Source organism: Platichthys flesus, chromosome 8 (assembly GCF_949316205.1).
Source record: "Platichthys flesus chromosome 8, fPlaFle2.1, whole genome shotgun sequence".
In the NCBI taxonomy this organism is placed as follows: domain Eukaryota; kingdom Metazoa; phylum Chordata; class Actinopteri; order Pleuronectiformes; family Pleuronectidae; genus Platichthys; species Platichthys flesus.
In genome coordinates, this window is record NC_084952.1 from 64933 (window position 1) to 84410 (window position 19478).

General features: G+C 44.3%; 1 protein-coding gene across 6 annotated transcripts; it reads right to left on the bottom strand.

Annotated features, from left to right (window-relative positions):
* Positions 1 to 78: 78 nt before the first annotated feature.
* On the bottom strand, positions 79 to 18902 carry slc44a1b (solute carrier family 44 member 1b). Of its 6 annotated transcripts, XR_009921745.1 has the most exons (18): positions 18722 to 18900; positions 17495 to 17584; positions 13706 to 13848; positions 13276 to 13412; positions 11541 to 11634; positions 11234 to 11403; positions 10857 to 10946; positions 10599 to 10756; positions 10272 to 10458; positions 9909 to 10077; positions 8676 to 8832; positions 8508 to 8591; positions 8298 to 8435; positions 7867 to 8103; positions 5284 to 5379; positions 4676 to 4765; positions 3711 to 4470; positions 79 to 3616 (listed from the first exon to the last, which is right to left on the bottom strand). XR_009921745.1 is itself a non-coding variant. In XM_062393952.1 (17 exons), the coding sequence occupies exons 1-16, from the start codon at positions 18776 to 18778 to the stop codon at positions 4715 to 4717; spliced, it is 2058 nt and encodes a 685-aa protein (XP_062249936.1). In that variant the 5' UTR covers positions 18779 to 18900; the 3' UTR covers positions 79 to 4470; positions 4676 to 4714. The 6 variants fall into 6 exon arrangements, 5 of the variants coding, with proteins under 5 accessions (XP_062249936.1, XP_062249939.1, XP_062249937.1 ...); XM_062393952.1 differs by having other exon boundaries at positions 79 to 4470; XM_062393955.1 differs by lacking the exon at positions 18722 to 18900 and adding an exon at positions 17929 to 18311 and having other exon boundaries at positions 79 to 4470.
* Between the last annotated feature and the right edge of the window lie 576 nt (positions 18903 to 19478).

Here is a 19478-nt window from a genome sequence, read left to right on the forward strand (position 1 = left end):
CCAACGTCTTGTTTTAACGTGAAAAGTTTCATTAAAAAATATTTTCTAATGTGGCTTCAGAAAAAGTAAGACAACAGATTTAAACTTTACATTTTATTTTTCTTATAAAACAATAAGATACATAAGAAATGATAAATATAAAAAATGGACCCAGAAGAAAAGAAAAAGTTCTTTGTGGAGGCGTCCATCATTCAAACTTTATTCACACTGTCCCCAGATGACACGTTTATTAACATGTGGTAACCATGACGACCCAGAACTAAAGCTAAACAAATGAATGTGGTAAATAGTCTGAATATCTCATGATCTTCTCTAGTCCTGATGACCAATCAAAGCACTTTACAGTTTTACACTCACACATCCACACAGTGCATCTAGGGGCAGTTTGGGGTTCAGTATCTTGCCCATTAATAACCAGGTTACTAACCAATGCTAATAGCACCAGCAGTTTCCCAAAATGCTTTGCAGCCTCAGAGTAACAAGCTAACAATGTTAACAGGTTTGTTGTTTAAACGTTAATTACAAATTAAATTGAATCTCAACGATCAGAGTAAAATGAATCAAACTCAAGATGAAACGAATCGTGTCGTAGAAATGATGTTTATTTGTCTGTGATTGGTTCATGACGTTACTGCTAGAACTTATTAAAAAGTATGAATACATTACTCTGTACGATGTGGTAACGTGACTCCATTGGTTGGAGCCTCAACCGTGACTCACCTGCCAACTAGGCAGAGCTTCCCCTCTGCGTGCTGATTGGTTAGTAATTGAGGCAGTTTATTGGTCAGCAGGAAATAAAGAGTTCAATTCAACAATATAAACAATATTTTTTCAACATCCGTGTTTTATAAAAACTTAATCGGGACAAAAGAATAAATGTAATAACGACAAAAAATACGATTACGTTAAACTGACTGAGCCAAAAGTTTGACAACCTCTGAAATAAAAGAAAAAATATTTTAATTATTAAATAGTCTATGGCTTGATGTCTGTACAATATTGAATGCTGAATACCATAATATCCTCCTATTGGTTGTTGCAGCAGCTCATCAAAAACTTTAATAACCACAAAAAATATCTATATATTAAATCATTAGTATTCACTCGGATCTAATTCTCTAAGATCGAGAACTTCTTTCATCTTCTTCTCCCCTGCTGCACGATCCAGGTCCAGATACAAACTCAACTACTATTATATCAACTGGTGCTGCTATCATTTCTAATGTCATTACATCTAAAAACATCACTGGCATTATTTTGATTGTTAACGGTCTGATAGAACTTAAATATCTAACTGTTTTGTTTCTCAGGTCTTATATAATATATAAATAATAGATAATATATAAAGATCCTTCACACAGGCCCCGTACACACCTGGAACTAACATGTGGATATCAACACTGATCAGCTGATAATGAATCAAACTTTCATTAAACTGATCAAATCTTTTTTTCAGATTCATTCTGACTCATCTCTCTTCCTCTTTCTGCTTCTTTGGGTTTTCGTGAACAGAAATGATGTTTGTATTGAGCCGATAGAGATCGGATCACGAGACACGTGTGGGGCCACATGTTCATACCAGGTGTGAACCAGGTGTGAACCAGGTGTGAACAAGGCCATGATCTATCTTGTGATGGATGATAAAAAAATTAAATTGAAATATTACTGAACACACTAACGGTTGTGTTGCCAACTGACAGAGGTAACATTAGCTTGCTAATATCTGACCTATTTACAGATTTTTTATCTTAATGCTTACGATGTGAAAATTCACAGAATCACTAACAACATCAAAACATGCTAACGTTAGCCAGACTACATGAAAAGTAGCATTGCTTATGTCAGCTTAATCAGGTCCGAGATAAAATAAAATAACTATTACATTACCCTATGAGTTAGAGTTCATTTAATAATCTGTGTCTTGCAAACATTCCAGTTGTAGCTACGCTGATCCTGTAACACAGGTTTTGATTGGATGACATGATCTTTGACAACCAGTAAACATGTCAAACGTTTTATTGTGGAGGATTAAAACGACTCGTTTCTAACTAATGTCACTTCACACAGAGTAAAGGTTGTTGTGAACCGGTCGATTTTAAAGGTTCATCGTGCCAAAGGTAGTGACATCTAGTGGTGAATTGTCATGTTGCCACTGAACACCCTTCAGCTCACACCCCCCTTCAGGATATAAAAGAGAACCTGTGGTAGCTTCAGTTGTCAAAGAAACTCAAAAGGTGTAGTTTGTCCACTATGGGCTACTGTAAAAAACATAGCGGCCTTCGTAGAGGAGCCGCTCCCGATGGAGACAAAGTATTTAATTATAAAGTATAAAAATATAAAGGCTCATTCTAGGGTAGATAAAACAATTCGTACAATTTAGATGAAACACTAGTGAAATCATTACTAGGATTACTTTATATTCACTTTCTGTCAAAAGATCGTTTCACCTGAATCGTACACACAACCTTTCAATCTAAAATCATGAGCTGATCAATAAACAAATATTTATTGTGATATTTAATTGAAATAATTTCATTAATGCTTTTTTAACTAATTTACAGGTACATTTATTAATTATGGGATGGATTTTTTGAATAAAAAAAGTCAAAGGTAATTTCCAGAACTTAAAAAAACAAACATTCATTATGTTTATCTGATGTTTGAATTAAACTCTTTTTTTCCTGCTGTGAAATCTGCCTGACGACAGGAGTCACATGATCCCAATTAAGGATTTGTTGATTTGTTTTTTCAGGAGCTTGAACATGAATGTGTGTGTTTGTGTGTGTGTGTGTTTGTGCTCACAATACTAAACTACTTGAAACTGACTGAATGAATTCATCTTTAGTGCAGTTAGTGGACGTGCTCAGGGTCATGTGACCTCCGTGTCAACGACATGAACACGTGTCCACCACAATAACGTGATTCATGTGAACATGTCTCAGATCAGCTGTGAAACAGGCATCAGATGTCACCCTCACTCAGCCAGCAGAGGGGGGTGATGGGAACAGTCGCGGCCTGAAAACCATCACATGGTCTCCTGCAGAGCTGATCAGCTGCGGCCAATCAGCTGCGGCTAAAAGTCAGAACATGTGTAAACAACTCCTTCATCAAACTGAATCCACACTCACATTAAAACACGAAGTGAGCCACATCTCGTCTTCTGCTCTGCTGCTGATGAACAGCAGGGGGCGCAGGTCATCCAATCACTGCTGCGATTCTTGGATTATAATAATTATTCTGAGACAATTGGCTTCCCCAGCTGTGAGTCTCAGAGATTTCTGGGAATTGTTTTATATCCGAGGTTATGAAAATCAAACACTGAACATTGATCTGTGATTCAACACATGTGAGATTGGGGCAGAATCAGCCAATCAGCTCCCCCGTCGTGAGGTTTGTACACAGCTGGTGGGCGGAGTCTGGAAGGCGGACACCTGGACTCAGAGGTCGTCCTTCAGGATTCATCAGGAACTGACTCCTGCCACTCAAAGGTTCACTTACTGGGTTTCTTCTAAACATTCAACTGGACATCAGGAGACTCTGATTGGACGATCTGGTCAGTCCTGTGTTTGCCAATCAGAGATGCTGAACTCTGTGGAGTCACTGACACATCATCGACCTGGGGCGTGTCGATGAAACAGAAGCAGGAAGACTTATCGTTGTTGTTGATGTCACATGATGCAGTTTGTGTTATTGCTCAACTCAGCTGTCACCTCAACAGGAAGCTCCGCCCACCCACTGTCTGCCCCACCTGAGGACGAGAGGTCAACAACCTCTGTTGGAGGCGGAGTCTGCCACAGATGTCCCTGAGGTCAACGACCAATCACATTTCAGTTCATTATTCAGATTTAGTTTCTGTGGCAACGTATCAGCTGATGAATCAGACACATTCACGATTCATCCACGTTTTTAGTTTTCAAGTAGTTTTCAGGTACTTTTACTTGAGGGTTGACTATAGTACTGCAGAAAAAAGACCTATTTGTAGTACTTGTACAATCTGGTATTAAGATAAAAGATAAGATATTATGATTACTTTACTGACGGCCCAGTCTCATCTAATGATTATTTATCTGTATCTATCCACCAATAAGACGCAGAGCTTTATGGCTGCAGGTCCTGTGCACAGACTCCGCCCCTCTGATGACATCACAATGCTCCAGATCCAACATGGAGTCCAGGTGCGTGTCAGCAACCAGCAGGTTTCTCCAGAACAAAATCAAACTGTGAGCAATGAGTTCAGGGTGAGTTTATAAAAAACGACATCACTACGAAAAAATGCATCAGCAGGTTTAAAATCTGCAGCGCTTCGGTATAAAGTGCGTCATCGTTACGTTTTTACAGTTTCTTATTAAAATATTGTTTTCCCTGGAGTGAAACCATAGTAAACATGTTACACCTGGAAAAATAAACTTCTGGAATGTCTCTCGTTTTTATTCCCTCTGATTTTGGTCAAGCTGAACTCGTCCCCGGAGCCTGAAACACAAAACACCAGGGCCACAGGGGTGAGAGCAGAGCATTATGGGTAGTAAGGTGTTTAAAACCAGCAGGACTGAAGGTCATGAGTCAAGCATCACATTTCAAATGTGTCACGACCGGAGAGTTTGTGACCTCTTGACCCCATGACCTCCGCCTGGACGTATTTTAAACATGAGGAGAAGCTGAGACGCAGCAGACTCACAGAGCGCCCTCTGCTGGACCTCCAGATGATGACAGTGGCTCAGTGTTTTTTGACCAGAATCCGGGAAGACATCTGCTGCGTCCTTCCTCTCTTTAAAGCACGATGGTGAGAATGTATGCTCAAAGACACAGGAAATGGAATTACAAAATAAAATATACAAAAATAAAGGATATAAAAATAAAAAAACTAGAAACAGAGTCAGTGATGAAGATGATAATGAAGGGTTAGCATGCATCAGTGTTCATCCATTCATCTGTTAGCATGCATCTGTTAGCAAACGTCTTTCAGCAGGCGGCGGTGACGGCGGCTGATTTGGCATCGTTGGCAGAGGGGGCGGGGTTTGGTGTGCGCAGCAGGCTGACGAACAGGAAGAGGGTGGAGGTGGGCAGGTAAATGCAGAGGAAAAGGACGACGTCCTCGCTGAGACAGAGGACGATGCTCCTCTGCTCTGTCAGCACCCAGTCCACCAGAATCCCCACCAGAAGGTAGTACACCTGGAACTCCTGAAGCTCCTCCCATCCCCCCCCACCCCCCTCCAGCCCTACCCCCACCTCCTCTAATGAAGTCTTCTGCCTGGCCGCGCCCCCTCGACCGCCACTGTCACTCACCATGGGCTTCATCTCTGCCCCCTCAGACACCGCCTCCTTCACCCGGCTCCGCCCACGCTCCACCCGCTCCAACCTCCGGCTGCTCTCCACGAACTCCTGCAAAGGGGGGGGGGGGGGGCAAAGAGAGGGTGTCCCACAATTCTCTTCAGTTCAGATGATGACATGTCGGCTCATGATCAAAATGAACAAGGAAAACAAAGATGGCAGATTTTTTTATAAACCTGGTGATTAGAAATTATTCATCATAATAACACGATTAATAAGACTTTGCTTCTTGCTACATCTAGTGGTGGGAAGTAAGTACAAATACTTTGTTACTGTACTTAAGAAGATTTTTCACATATCTGTACTTTACTCGAGTATTTATTTTCCTGACGACTTTTTACTTTTACTGGCTCCATTTGAACACAAATTTCTGTACTTTGTTCTTCTTATATTCTCAAAACTAGATCGTTACTTGAGCAGCGGAGGGTAGATCAATGTGCAGACCTCTCTCTCTCTCTCTCTCTCTCTGTCTCTCTCGCTCACTCGCATTCTCCCTTCCTCGGGAGATGCGCTAGCCTGACATTGTCAGACTCACATTCTAGTCAGAATGTGAGTCTGATACCGCTCCACTGTGATTATGGGTCGCGTTTCAACCGAACCAGAAAAAAAAATCCTCTTGTCTCAATTGGATAGACCTACAACCAATCAGAACAACGTAGTATGTGACGTATGTTAAGCAACGCATTGTGAGTTATTTACTAACACCGGGTTCACACCGGACGCTGAAGCGCAGCGCAGCGTCAAGCCTTAAATAACAGCTGGCTCCCATCCACTCCCATGTTAAACCTCTGTGCGGGTCACACCGGAGGCTGAAGCGCCGTGCAGCGAGCGCATCGCGACAGGAAACACACTGAAAAATGATTTTGAACGATATTGATGACATATTGTATATAAATGATCAAATATGCATCCCATACTTTGTATTCACCTTCTGTTGTCCTGGAGTTTTAATTTGACCAATCACATTATTAAATGTCCCCCTCTGCCCATCCACTACACAAGCAGTGATAAAGATAAAAAGAGAGAGAGAGAGGGGGGGTGCTACGTATTCTCCGCATAGGTTTTAGTGGAGAATAGGGCTGCTCGATTATAGAAAAAATCATAATCACGATTATTTGGGAAAATATCAAAATCACCATTATTTAAACGATTATTAATATGTGCCCTTATTCTGAAGTCTATGCTTTTATTTTTGTAATCACTTCCGGTTCCGGTATACACCGATGACGGCTGCGTGTCTTATTCCTCCGTGAAACCAGGATATCGGTGCCCGGTTATTCAAACCCTTAATGATGGCGACCCTAACACTCTGTGACCGACTGACCGGAGGAATGCGGGTCCGGTCTGTCCGGTCTGAACAGCCAGGCGGGAGTGCGCTTGAGAATAGCGGTGCGGCCGTTACATGGTGTGCTGCTGCCCTCCCTGCTTTTACACTCGCGCTGTGTTTTTCACCGCCGGTCACCACACACAACTCGCCTCCTTCACTTTACCGCTGCTTGAGAGTGAGGGCCAGTCAGCTGGGCCGCTGGATGCTTTGGAGGAAGGACTGAAATGCCAAATGATCATTTCAACTCGATTATAGTAGTTTGGAGATCGTTTGACCCCATAATCGTAATCACGATTAAATTTCGATTAATTGAGCAGCCCTAGTGGAGAATTAAATTAATAATTGAAGTGGAGAAGTACAGTGAGTTGTATGATCCTCGGAACATGTTGTATAAAGACAACCCCAAGGAGGACACATGTTGGGACGCTGCTGCTTAATGTTGGAGCAACAAGTAAGTATGTGCTCTTAATCTACTGGTAGGTAATTTCTCCCCAAAGGAGCGACTCCAGACCGAACTTCCCGACCTCAAATGTTGTGGGCGGGGCTAAGTTTATCTGGCATCCAGGCTAGAGATGCACAGGCCCGGCGGCGTGTTTGCCGTTGCCCTTTGGAGGGGGGGCAGCGTGAGACCCTAAGCGTCCGGAGGAAACCTTGTTATGAGTTTTACTTCCTCTAGATAGTCCAGTTCTATCGTCTTCTCGGCGCTCCGCCAGGTCCCTGACCGGCTCTGGAGGGGCCGACCTGAGGACCTCACTAAACCATCCAATGGGGAGTAGCAATGTGTGTACAAAGGGGAGGGACTTAATCAACGCGAGCACATTCCCCAATCCAGGTGCTCATGCAGGAGCTCGGTTCAGTTCAGTCTTTATTAGTTCAGTATTTTTATTGTGTATCATACCTGTGATATTTACAGTAAAAATGTGTTGCTTGTGTCTTTATAGGCCTACCATAAAAAGCACTTAGCATGTTTAAGTTTAATACTTGTACTTTTACTTTTGATCCTTAAGTACACTTCAACACCAGATACTTTTGATACTTAAGTACATTTAATATGAGCTACTCTAAGACTTTTACTCTAGTCTTTTTCTGACGGGTGACTTTCACTTTTACCAAAGTCACTTTCAGGTAAGATATCTGTACTTTTACTCAAGTGTGGCTTTCAAATACTTTATACACCACTGGTTACATCACATCATGTGGGACGATCTCACCATCAGAGCTTTGTCCATGAAGAACTCTTTTCCTGGAGTTCCATCGTTGTACTTGGTGTCGATGGCGAAGCAGAGGAATAGGACGTCCACCACGATCTCAAAGATGGACAGGAAGCAGTGCGCCACCAGGAAGGAGAAGAGACACACGATGATGAGCGGCAGAAGCCACTCGGCATAATCCCTCTGGTAGTTGAGGAGGAGGACGCCGGCGAATGCTGTCGATGTCACAATCAGGACCTGAGACCAGATTTATGACATGAAGAGTCGGTGATCTCAAAGATGAACTGACAACAAACCAATCAGAGCGCTCATCTCAACCATTTATCTAGAAGAGGGGCGGGTTTATGAGTATATTCTGTCATAAACTCCAAGATGCGGCTACTGTCAAACCAACTGCACAAATATTTTCAGTGGATGAACAAACTCCTCACCTTCCCAAGGAAGAGCACAAAGTCTCCTATGGCGTTGATTGTGGCGACACGCAGAGCGTTCTCCACCAGGATCACGAAGGCGTCGCGGGCAGACGTGCAGAAACTGGTGCCGTTGATCGCTGTGGCTGCATATGCATTCTGGGAAATAAGAACCCTGGTGAGAGAAGTGAGAGTGTGACAGTAAAACCAGACGAGCTGGTTGGTTCTTACCTGATTGAGATAGTTGAGGCACTTCTCCAAACACCACAGGCAACAGATGCACGTCTTCAGCAGACAGCGAGCGCAGACGTTCTCCTAAAGCGCCACATGAAACATTCAGATCAGACTGAAGGTCAGGCAGCACTTCAGCAGTGTGGTGTGAGTACAGGGGATTTGTACCTTTCCTTTCAGCTGGTTGTGGATGTACATGAGGATGAGTCGAGGGATCTTGACCAGCGTGATGATGAAGGATCCTTTAGCGACGGTGCCTAAGTGGTACCGGACCAGCCTCCCGACAGACGACAGGATCGGGGTCATCGTGAGACGGTTCTTGTCCCTGAAACGTAAAGCGGTTTGTTTCTCAGAACCACAATTCACCATCAGCCTGGTGAATTGTGGTTCTGGTCATCTTACACCTGGACTACCCCCCCCCCCCCCCTCCTGGCAGGTCGACCCGCTGCTGCCCTCCGACCTCTGCAGCTCATCCAGAAACCAGCAGCTCCACTGGTATTTAACCTGCGTTCACTCACACTCCTCCACTCCCTTCACTGGTTACCAGTGGTTGCTTGCCTCCATTTCAAAACCCTAGAACTTGGTACCGTGCTGTGAACGGATCACGTCCATTTTACATCCAAGACATGGTCAACGTTACACACCGTCTCCACTGCTCTGCATCGGCCAATCAGCTGCTCCCTCACTGTGAGGGACAGTTTCCAGTCCTGACTCCTAAACGGTGGAACCAGCTCCACATGGACATGAGGACAGAAAGTTCACACATCTTCCTCCAGACTGAAGACACATCTCTTCAGAAGATGATGTTTAAGTTTAGTTGCACTTATATGTAGAACTTTGTAGTAAATGTACCAACATGATTCGTGTTGTTTTGGGTTTGTTCCCTCAGCGAAATGAAATGTAATGTAATGAAGTGTGGAACGTGTATTACAGATGTAGTAAAAGTGTGTACAATCAATCATCAATCAAATCATATTTGGTCGGTTGTGGCTAGAGCAGTCATCCTTTAACCAAAAGGTTGGCAGTTCGATCCCCAGTCTTCCCCATCTGCAGTCCGAAGTGTCCTTGGGCAAGATGCTGAACCCTGAACTGCTCCGCATTGAAAAAAGTGCTGCTAATAGAGACTCTGTATGAATGTGTCTGTGAACTGGTGAATGGCAAACTATAATGTAAAGTGCTTTGAGTCATCAAGACTACAACAAATCTAGCCCATGTTAACAAATCACAATTTGTCTCGTAGATCTTAACAAGGTGCAACGTCTGGCCTTCACCTCAACTACTACAAAAACCAAGTGTATTACAGATGTGTTACAGCGGCAGAGCAGCTGTAGTACAGGTGTGTACAAGTGTAGTATACAGGTGTGTTCAGGGGTAGTACCGATGTATTCCAGGTGGACTCACCTGGTGAAGTAGTAGGTGACCACAGCTCCAGCCACAGTCATCTGCTGACAGGCCAGGATGAACTCACTGATCCAGACCAGACCCACGGCATGATACCAGATGAGGTACTGAAGAGGACCTGTCAGTCTGAACTCTGTCAAACCTGTCTCCTCATTCTGGACCGGGTTTCCTGCAGAAGACCAGGACCCAGAGGGGACAGACAGTTCAGTCTGATCACCAGCAGAGGGCAGAATGTTTCTAAAATCATCGAGTTTACTGTTGTTTCCTCTCAAACAGAGAAAGTCGAGCCTCATCATCAATCTAAATAAGAAGAATCTTTGTGACGTGATCTTAGCCATGTTTGCGACATGTGATGGTTCATACCACTGGTTCCCAGGAAAAGCAGGACCAGGATCCAGTAGATCCAGAAGAGCAGGAGGGCGAGGAAGGTGACAAAGGGCTGCAGGGTGAGGAGGGGGAGGTGGATGAAGACTTTTCCTGCCACGTGGAACAGGGCGATGGTCAGCGCCACTCGTTTCCTCATGAAGAGCATCAGCAGCAGCAGGATGATCTGGAACAGTGTCGAGTGTAAGAAAGATGTCAACAAAGACTCACAGGATGCATTTCATCCACAACAGAGCAAGCACAGAGCAGATGGAAGCTGAAGATGAGATGATGAGATAACCATCAAATGGTGGCTGTGGGACATACGGTGAAGACAGTGGCGGCGACAGCGTAGACGAGCAGCGCCTGACTGCTGTCTCTAGGCATCCCCCCCTCTTCTCTCGCCTCCTTCCGCACTTTGGGGGAGGTGTCGTTTCCGTACAGCCGGTGGTCGATGTAGAGCCACCAGAGAACGCTGGTTCCGGCTGACACAACAAACACATAAGTGACTCAGCGTTTGTCGTCTTAAAGACACAGAACAGATTTAATACTGAATAGAGGATTTTCCATGTCATGTGACCTCACCGAGCGATCCGAGGACAACCAGAGAGGTGAGGATCCAGACGAGGACGGCAGAGATGTATCTGATGATCACCATGAGGAGCATGGAGAGGACTGAAAGAAAAAGCTCAAAGGTCAGAAAAAAGGTGTCAGTGAGTCACGTGGTTTCGTTTTTGAAACGCTCTCCATGACACGTGAAGTCACGTCCACGTTTGTTATGTCACTTGTATGATTTATGACACTTCACACAGCTCAGAATAACTATGATTAAAACAGGTGTTTTTTTTATTCTTCATCATCAATAAATATTGATTTAGTATTGTTTTTTAATGAAAACAGGGAAGAGACCACTGTCCCAATAATGAGGGAGGAAATGCTTCATATGGACCTGACATCCTCACCCAGCGCCAGCACGCACAGTCCCACGATGATTTCTTTACTCGCAGCGACGCCAGCAATCAGTCGGTGCAGAAAACTGCTGTCTCCCACAAACGTCACCACGGCCTCTGCAAACTTCGTGTAACAGGAAATATCCATCGGAGTGCAGCGGTTAAACACCGGCAACGGCTTACTGTGGAGAGAGGTCAGAGTTCAGAGGTCATCTGGTAGACCCCTGATTCTTCTATATGTGGTATTTAAAAGAAACATTGAAAACATTGAACATATTGAATGAAGTGTAGAGAGGTCAGAGGTCAGCGCTGGACACACCTGGGTGGAACAGGAAGTCTGGGACATTTAGAGAACCTCTCAGGTAGACCAGGATATTTATGAGCCGCTAACTCGTAGGAACACAGCTCAGAACCTGGAACAGACACATGACACATGACACATGAGGCTCCACCCACACCACCCATGACGTCATTTTTATTGAGCACCTCCAGTAGGATTGCAAAATTCCGGGAAAATTCTAAGTTGGAAACTTTCCATGGGAATTAACAGGAATTAACAGGAATATACAGGACATTTTGTGGGTAATTTACACTCACTGTATTTACCTTGTCATATACAAACATTAATATGAACATTTTGTTTTGTCATAGGCTGATTCGAGCCCTGAGGAAACTTTGGGCACTTGACTATATGCTTCTAAATCTTAGTGTCTTAGTTCTTAACATTGGTCTTTATACAGTATTCATAAATGTACACAGCCTTTCCTTCTACATTGGCTGTGGTGAAATGTCTCCACACATGAGCTAGTGCACGTGGAAGTGTTCTGTAGAATAAGATGAGAAGAAAGCTTGTAAAAAAACACTAATGCAATGTCAGAGATATAAATAGTTGGCCAATTGGAATCGTCTTTAAAAATATTTTACAATTGATGGATAAATGAATAGAAAGAGGCTAAATGAACAGATGAACAATCCTCAGTCAGCATGTTAATATATTTTTCCAGTAATATCATTGAAACCTACCTGACTAGTCCTGCACACTACAGCAGGCCTCAATAGCTCTGCTGTAGAGTGAAGGATGCTGGGAATTATCTGTGCATGTGATGGAGAAATGCACAGTGGAGGGTTGAAGTTCAACGTGCAGCGTGTGCTGCAGTCCATACATCTTTAAAATAGAGTTTTGAATGATGTTTTTATTGTTCAGCGTTTAATTTGAGTAGTATTATTTTTTTTTTAATTCACGAGCTTAACTTCCAATGGAAAGTTCCCGGAAATGTTCCGCCCCTTTGCAACCATAACCTCCAGAACCAATCACAAAGCTCGATCAGAGACGTGACTGAAAGTGTTCATCCTCAGAGTTCTGACTGAATGTGACATCACTTCCTAATTATGTCATATCTCTGTTGTCATCCACCAATCAGAAAGGTTTTAAGTTTCCTCCGGTGTCAGTGACCCTGTTACAGTTTCCTGTACGTCACTGAGTTCACTGCAAACTGAAGCTGATCGGCAGCTTAGCCGCTTTTATTTTGAAACAAGCTGAAATAAAGCTCTCCGCTGACTTTGCTGAAGTAAACAAACTGTAACAGTGGCTCCTTTCATAAACAACATGGCTTCCAGAAGGAGGTCACATGACCAAGACGTCAGTCACGTTCCAACAGTGAACTGAGTCAAAGCTGACGGACGGAAAACGGAGCAGAGTGGCACCGGCAACACGACTGAAACACAGGGTGGCCATTGTTACTGTGTGTGTGTGTGTGTTACTCTGTGCGTGCTTGTATCTATCTACAGTTACGAGGGCCTATTCTGGTTCAAACCATCCTTATGAGGACATTCTGACTTGATTGAGGGTTGGGACTTGGTTTTAGGGTCAGAATTAGGTTTAGGCATTTAGTAGTGATAGTTAAGGTTAGGTAAGGATCTGGCAAATGCATTTTGCCAATGAGAGTCCTCACAACTATAGAGAGAAAGGTGTGCGTGTTACTGTGTGTCTGGGGGGGTTCGGGTTAGACACGTCTTGTGGCGCCATTTGAGTCATGTGACAGTGATGACCTCACCGTTGAGCATGGCAAACGTCTTCAGGTCCTGGTACGTCTTCAGCTCCTCGCTCGGACACAGAGACACACACAAGGCCATGGACTTGATCTTCCTCTGAACGATGTCCACGTTGCAGGGATCCAGGAAGAAGACAAACCTGCAGCAGAGGGCAAGGGGTCACTAACGGGCACTGGAAGCTCATGACCTTTTTCACAATAAGAGCGGGAAGTCGTCACTGTCAGACTCAGAAATGATTAAATAGTCATTTTCAAACGACGACAAACATCAACATGATACCAAGAAATCATTAACATCCAAACCAAAGCCCTCATCACTATTCATAAAGTATTAATTCATCTACATCGATAGATTTGTATTAAAACCGTTTGATCATCAGGGAGATCAGGACAGACTCATAAGGTCAGCCACCTGGTACCAGGACACACTCACTTCCTGTCTCTGTGGTCGAGGCCGCTGAGCCTCACGCCTTCGATCTGCTCGTTGTGTCGACCGCACGTGTTCCCGTAGCTGTCGTATCCAAACACCAGGCGGGCGGCGCCGCCGGTCACGATGGTGAAACCACAGATGCTTCCCTACGTGACAGAGGATCACAAGTGTCAGTGACCACACTGATTCACCACAGACACAATCCAAACACACTACGTGACAGAGGATCACAAGTGTCAGTGACCACACTGATTCACCACAGACACAATCCAAACACACTACGTGACAGAGGATCACAAGTGTCAGTGACCACAGTGATTCACCACAGACACAATCCAAACACACTACTTGACAGAGGATCACAAGTGTCAGTGACCACAGTGATTCACCACAGACACAATCCAAACACACTACGTGACAGAGGATCACAAGTGTCAGTGACCACAGTGATTCACCACAGACACAATCCAAACACACTACGTGACAGAGGATCACAAGTGTCAGTGACCACAGTGATTCACCACAGACACAATCCAAACACACTACGTGACAGAGGATCACAAGTGTCAGTGACCACACTGATTCACCACAGACACAATCCAAACACAGGAGATGGACGTGAAGCCAAAACCCGGAGTTTACATTCAATCATTAATACAGTTTAATCCACTCTGCATCACAGACTGGAACTTGTGCAGTAACTGACTGATCTGTAACTGACTGATAAAGGACTGACTGACTGAGAAATAACTGACTGATCAGTAACAGACTGATAAATAACTGACTGGCTGATCAGTAACTGACTGATAAATAACTGACTGACTGATCAGTAACTGCCTGACTGATCTGTAACAGACTGATAAATAACTGACTGGCTGATCAGTAACTGACTGATAAATACCTGACTGACTGATCTGTAACTGACTGACTGATCAGTTACTGCCTGACTGATCTGTAACTGACTGATAAATAACTGACTGACTGATCAGTAACTGACTGATAAATAGCTGACTGACAGATCTGTAACTGACTGAGAAATAACTGACTGACTGATCTGTAACTAACTGATAAATAACTGACTGACTGATAAATAACTGATTGACTGATCTGTAACTGACTGATAAATAACTGACTGACTGATCTTTAACTGACTGATAAATAACTGACTGACTGATCTGTAACTGATTTATAATAACTGACGGACTGATTAATAACTGACTGACTGATCTGTAACTGACTGACTGATCAGTTACTGCCTGACTGATCCATAACTGACTGATAAATAACTGACTGACTGATAAATAACTGACTGACTGATCAGTAACTGACTGATAAATAACTGACGGACTGAAAAATAACTGACTGACTGACTGATCAGTTACTGCCTGACTGATCTGTAACTGACTGATAAATAACTGACTGACTGACCTGTAACTGATTGATAAATAACTGACTGGTTTGTAACTGACCGGTCGGTAACTGACTGATCAGTAACTGACTGATAAATAGCTGACTGACAGATCTGTAACTGACTGATAAATAACTGACTGACTGATCTGTAACTGACTTATAAATAACTGACTGACTGATAAATAACTGACTGACTGATCATTAACTGACTGATAAATAACTGACTGACTGATCTGTAACTGACTGACTGATCTGTAACTGACATAAATAACTGACTGACTGATCAGTAACTGACTGACAGATCAGTTACTGCCTGACTGATCGGTAACTGACTGATCTGTAACTGACTGACTATCTGTAACTGATTGATAAATAACTGACTGGTCGGTAACTGACAGGTCGGTAACTGACTGATCAGTAACTGACTTATAAATAACTGACTGACTGATAAATAACTGACTGACTGATCAGTAACTGACTGATAAATAACTGACTGACTGATCTGTAACTGACTGATAAATAACTGACTGACTGATCAGTAATTGACTGACTGATCAGTTACTGCCTGACTGATCGGTAACTGACTGATCGGTAACTGACTGATCAGTAACTGACTGATCAACAACTCACTGAACGTAAGTGACTGGTTGATTGGGAACTAAATGAAAAATAACTGACTGACTGATCGGTAACTGACTGATCGGTAACTAACTGATCTGTAACTGACTGATCGGTAACTGACTGGATTGTAACTGACTGGTCTGTAACTGACTGATCGGTAACTGACTGGTCAGTAACTGACTGATCTGTAACTGACTGATCGGTAACTGACTGATCAGTAACTGACTGATCAACAACTCACTGATCGTAAGTGACTGGTTGGTTGGGAACTAAATGAAAAATAACTGACTAACTGATCTGTAACTGACTGATCGGTAACTGACTGGATTGTAACTGACTGGTCTGTAACTGACTGATCGGTAACTGACTGGTCAGTAACTGACTGATCTGTAACTGACTGATCGGTAACTGACTGATCAGTAACTGACTGATCGGTAACTAACTGATCTGTAACTGACTGATCGGTAACTGACTGGATTGTAACTGACTGGTCTGTAACTGACTGATCGGTAACTGACTGGTCAGTAACTGACTGATCTGTAACTGACTGATCGGTAACTGACTGATCAGTAACTGACTGATCAACAACTCACTGATCGTAAGTGACTGGTTGGTTGGGAACTAAATGAAAAATAACTGACTGACTGATCAGTAACTGACTGATCGGTAACTAACTGATCTGTAACTGACTGATCGGTAACTGACTGGATTGTAACTGACTGGTCTGTAACTGACTGATCGGTAACTGACTGGTCAGTAACTGACTGATCTGTAACTGACTGATCGGTAACTGACTGATCAGTAACTGACTGATCAACAACTCACTGATCGTAAGTGACTGGTTGGTTGGGAACTAAATGAAAAATAACTGACTGACTGATCAGTAACTGACTGATCGGTAACTAACTGATCTGTAACTGACTGATCGGTAACTGACTGGATTGTAACTGACTGGTCTGTAACTGACTGATCGGTAACTGACTGGTCAGTAACTGACTGATCGGTAACTGTATCTGGATCAGTGTTCACTGCTGCGTCACATGACTCATCAACATTACTCACATTAACCATAACTGAATAAACACAGTTCTGTTTACACTGAAATTCCAAGATCACAGTATTATCAGTACTGATCAATAACTGATAGTATTGACAGAACTTCCACAGTATTATGAGTACTATGATGTTATAATTACGGTATTACCAAAGTACTATGACATTACTATCTCAGTATAATCAGTATTATGACAGCCCAGCCACATCCGGCTGAGAGGTAGAGCGGTCGTCATCCAAGCAGAAGGTCGGCGGTTAGATACCATCTGCTGAAGTGTCCCTGGGCAAGATGCTTTACCCCAAATGGCCCGCTAATAGTACTGTCATAGTACTGTGATATTACTATAATAACAAGATCATAGTACTGATAATACTGTGGTATTACTTTGAGAGCACTATCATAGTTGCACTGTATGAATGGCTGTGTGAATAGGTAAATGTCAAACTGTATCACAGTATCATCACAGTACTAGGACAGAACTTTCTCAGTACTACAGCAGTACTGACAGTATCATCAGAGTATTATCCCAGTATCATCAGAGTACTATCACAGTACTAGGACACTATTATCAGTGTCATCACAGTGTTATCACAGTACTAAGACAGTATTATCACATTACTATGACAGTATTATCAGAGTACCAGCACAGTACTATGACGGTACTATGACAGTCTCAGCAGTAGTACAGGTGTCATGCTGTTGGTTACCATTCCGACACAGAAGACGGTGAACAGGAGGAACCAGGGCAGGTCGGTGCAGCTCCGGTCCTCCAGCGGTCTCCACTCTCTCTTTGTCCGCTGAAACACACACAAACACGGTCACACGGTCACGCTGAGCCGGGCCCTGCAGGACCGGGCCGAGCCGGTCTACACCCCGCACACCCTCGGCCATGTTAGATCGGTTCGGAACTGCACTGAACGGTTTGTTTACGGGGAGCCGACATGGCGGCTCCGGTACCAGGCCCCGGTGACCCGCCTGTCCCCGGGAAGAGCTAATTGGATTACATCTCCTGGCTCTAATCCCGGCTCGGCCCGCTCGGCTCCCGGGATCGCTCTCCCGTTCCAACACTAACACGCCCCGGTGATCTGCGGAAGGGCACCGGGCAGAAGTACCGGGCCGGGCCGGGCCGGGCCGTGCTTACCTCCGCGCTCCCGCAGCATCCCATTGCAGTCAGGGTGGACGCGCCCGGAGCCTCCCGGAGCTTCAGCTCAGCAGCAGCGGGGATGCAGCCCGACAGGCGGGGGAAGGACACGCACAGCCCCCGGAGGCCGAGCCCGGAGCGGAGACGGTCCCGACGGTCAGACGAAGCGCTCCGGCCCGCTGAGCATGATACTGTCGGTGCCTCCTGGTACCGGAGCGGGATTAACGGGGATCAGTGTTCCCGGTGAGTCAGGTGCAGCGGCCATTCATCTCATTGCGCATGCGCAGTCCGTGCAGCTGCATTACCGGAAATGACCACTGCGTTGAGACCGTTCACAACTGGCGCCGTTGCTTACTTTGTGTCCGGACTTTTATTTTGTACTTGTTTTACTTCCGGTCATTAAATAAATGACTTTTACTTTGACAGTCAACAATGCCTCCTCATTAGAATGTTTGTGAGTCTTTATTAGACAGTACGCACGCACACACACAGTACACGCACGTCTCTGTAGTTTTACAGACATTATTCACTAGCTCCTGACATAAACCGGATTCTAACTCCAACACCAAGTCGTAACCTTCAAACAGCCCACTGAAGTTGTGAGGACTAGACAAAATGTCCTCACAATGATGGTATTGAACCAAAATGTGTCTGTGGAACCGAAACCTGACACGGTGTTGATATATCCTATGACTCTAACATGATCAGGGAAAGAGTGGACACCACTTCCTTCCTGGTTACCTCCAGGTCGACCTCCTGGATCTGGAGCCTCACAAAGACCAACTCACTTTACCTGTCTCCTGAGGCGACTCTGCTGCTGCGAGCTGTAGGACCAACGCTTTGGGTCCATGTTGGACGGTCAGGAGGGGATGAGGAGGGTCCAGAAGGGACTTGGTGTCCTGAAGGGTGTTGTCAGGTCCTGGGGGGGATGTAGAGGGTCCTGAAGGTCTGGGTGTTCTTGTCAGATTGAGGACAGCAGCAGCATCGTGGGTCTGATCAGCTGCAGTCAGAACAGACATCTTTTGTCCTATTGTTTATTGTAGTACCAGGCTCTGTGTGTGTGTGTGTGTTTGTCTGTGAAAGTCTGTGTGTGCGTGTGTGAGTTAAACCATTATTTAAACCAGTAGTTATGTGAATAACCTCTAATCTGGTTTTTCATTTACATTTCAAACTTTTTCTTCAAGGTAAACAAAGACATGGCGTCTCCATGGTAACACTACAGACACAGTAGATTTGTTTCATTTTATTTTTTTCAGGGTCAGTAACAGTTCCCCCCCCCCCCACCCCCCCATCAGCCTTTGCTGTTACTTGAAGTAAACATGAACCATGTGACAACGAGCTCAGTGCAATCACAAAGTGCTGAAGACTGACTGATTCAGTGTCGCCCCCTGCTGGTCAAAACGAAACATGAGGGATCTGTGATCTGTGATCAATACAGATCGAGAAATACTTATTGATACTGTGGTGCCTTGAGGAGCTGATGAGGTATTTCACCATTTCACACCCGGATGAACAAATCTGCCCGTTTATCATCATTTCTTAAAAAAACT

Excerpts from the sequence above, each read along its gene's own strand:
- slc44a1b (XM_062393956.1), bottom strand. The coding sequence starts at position 17,952 with ATGGGATGCTGCGGGAGCGCGGAGGTAAGCACGGCCCGGCCCGGCCCG. Across the intron at positions 13,413-13,705 it reads CTCGACCACAGAGACAGGAA|GTTTGTCTTCTTCCTGGATC; the intron begins GTGAGTGTGTCC and ends CCTCTGCTGCAG. Across the intron at positions 4,471-5,283 it reads GGGCAGAGATGAAGCCCATG|GCTCCGGGGACGAGTTCAGC; the intron begins GTGAGTGACAGT and ends TTTGTGTTTCAG.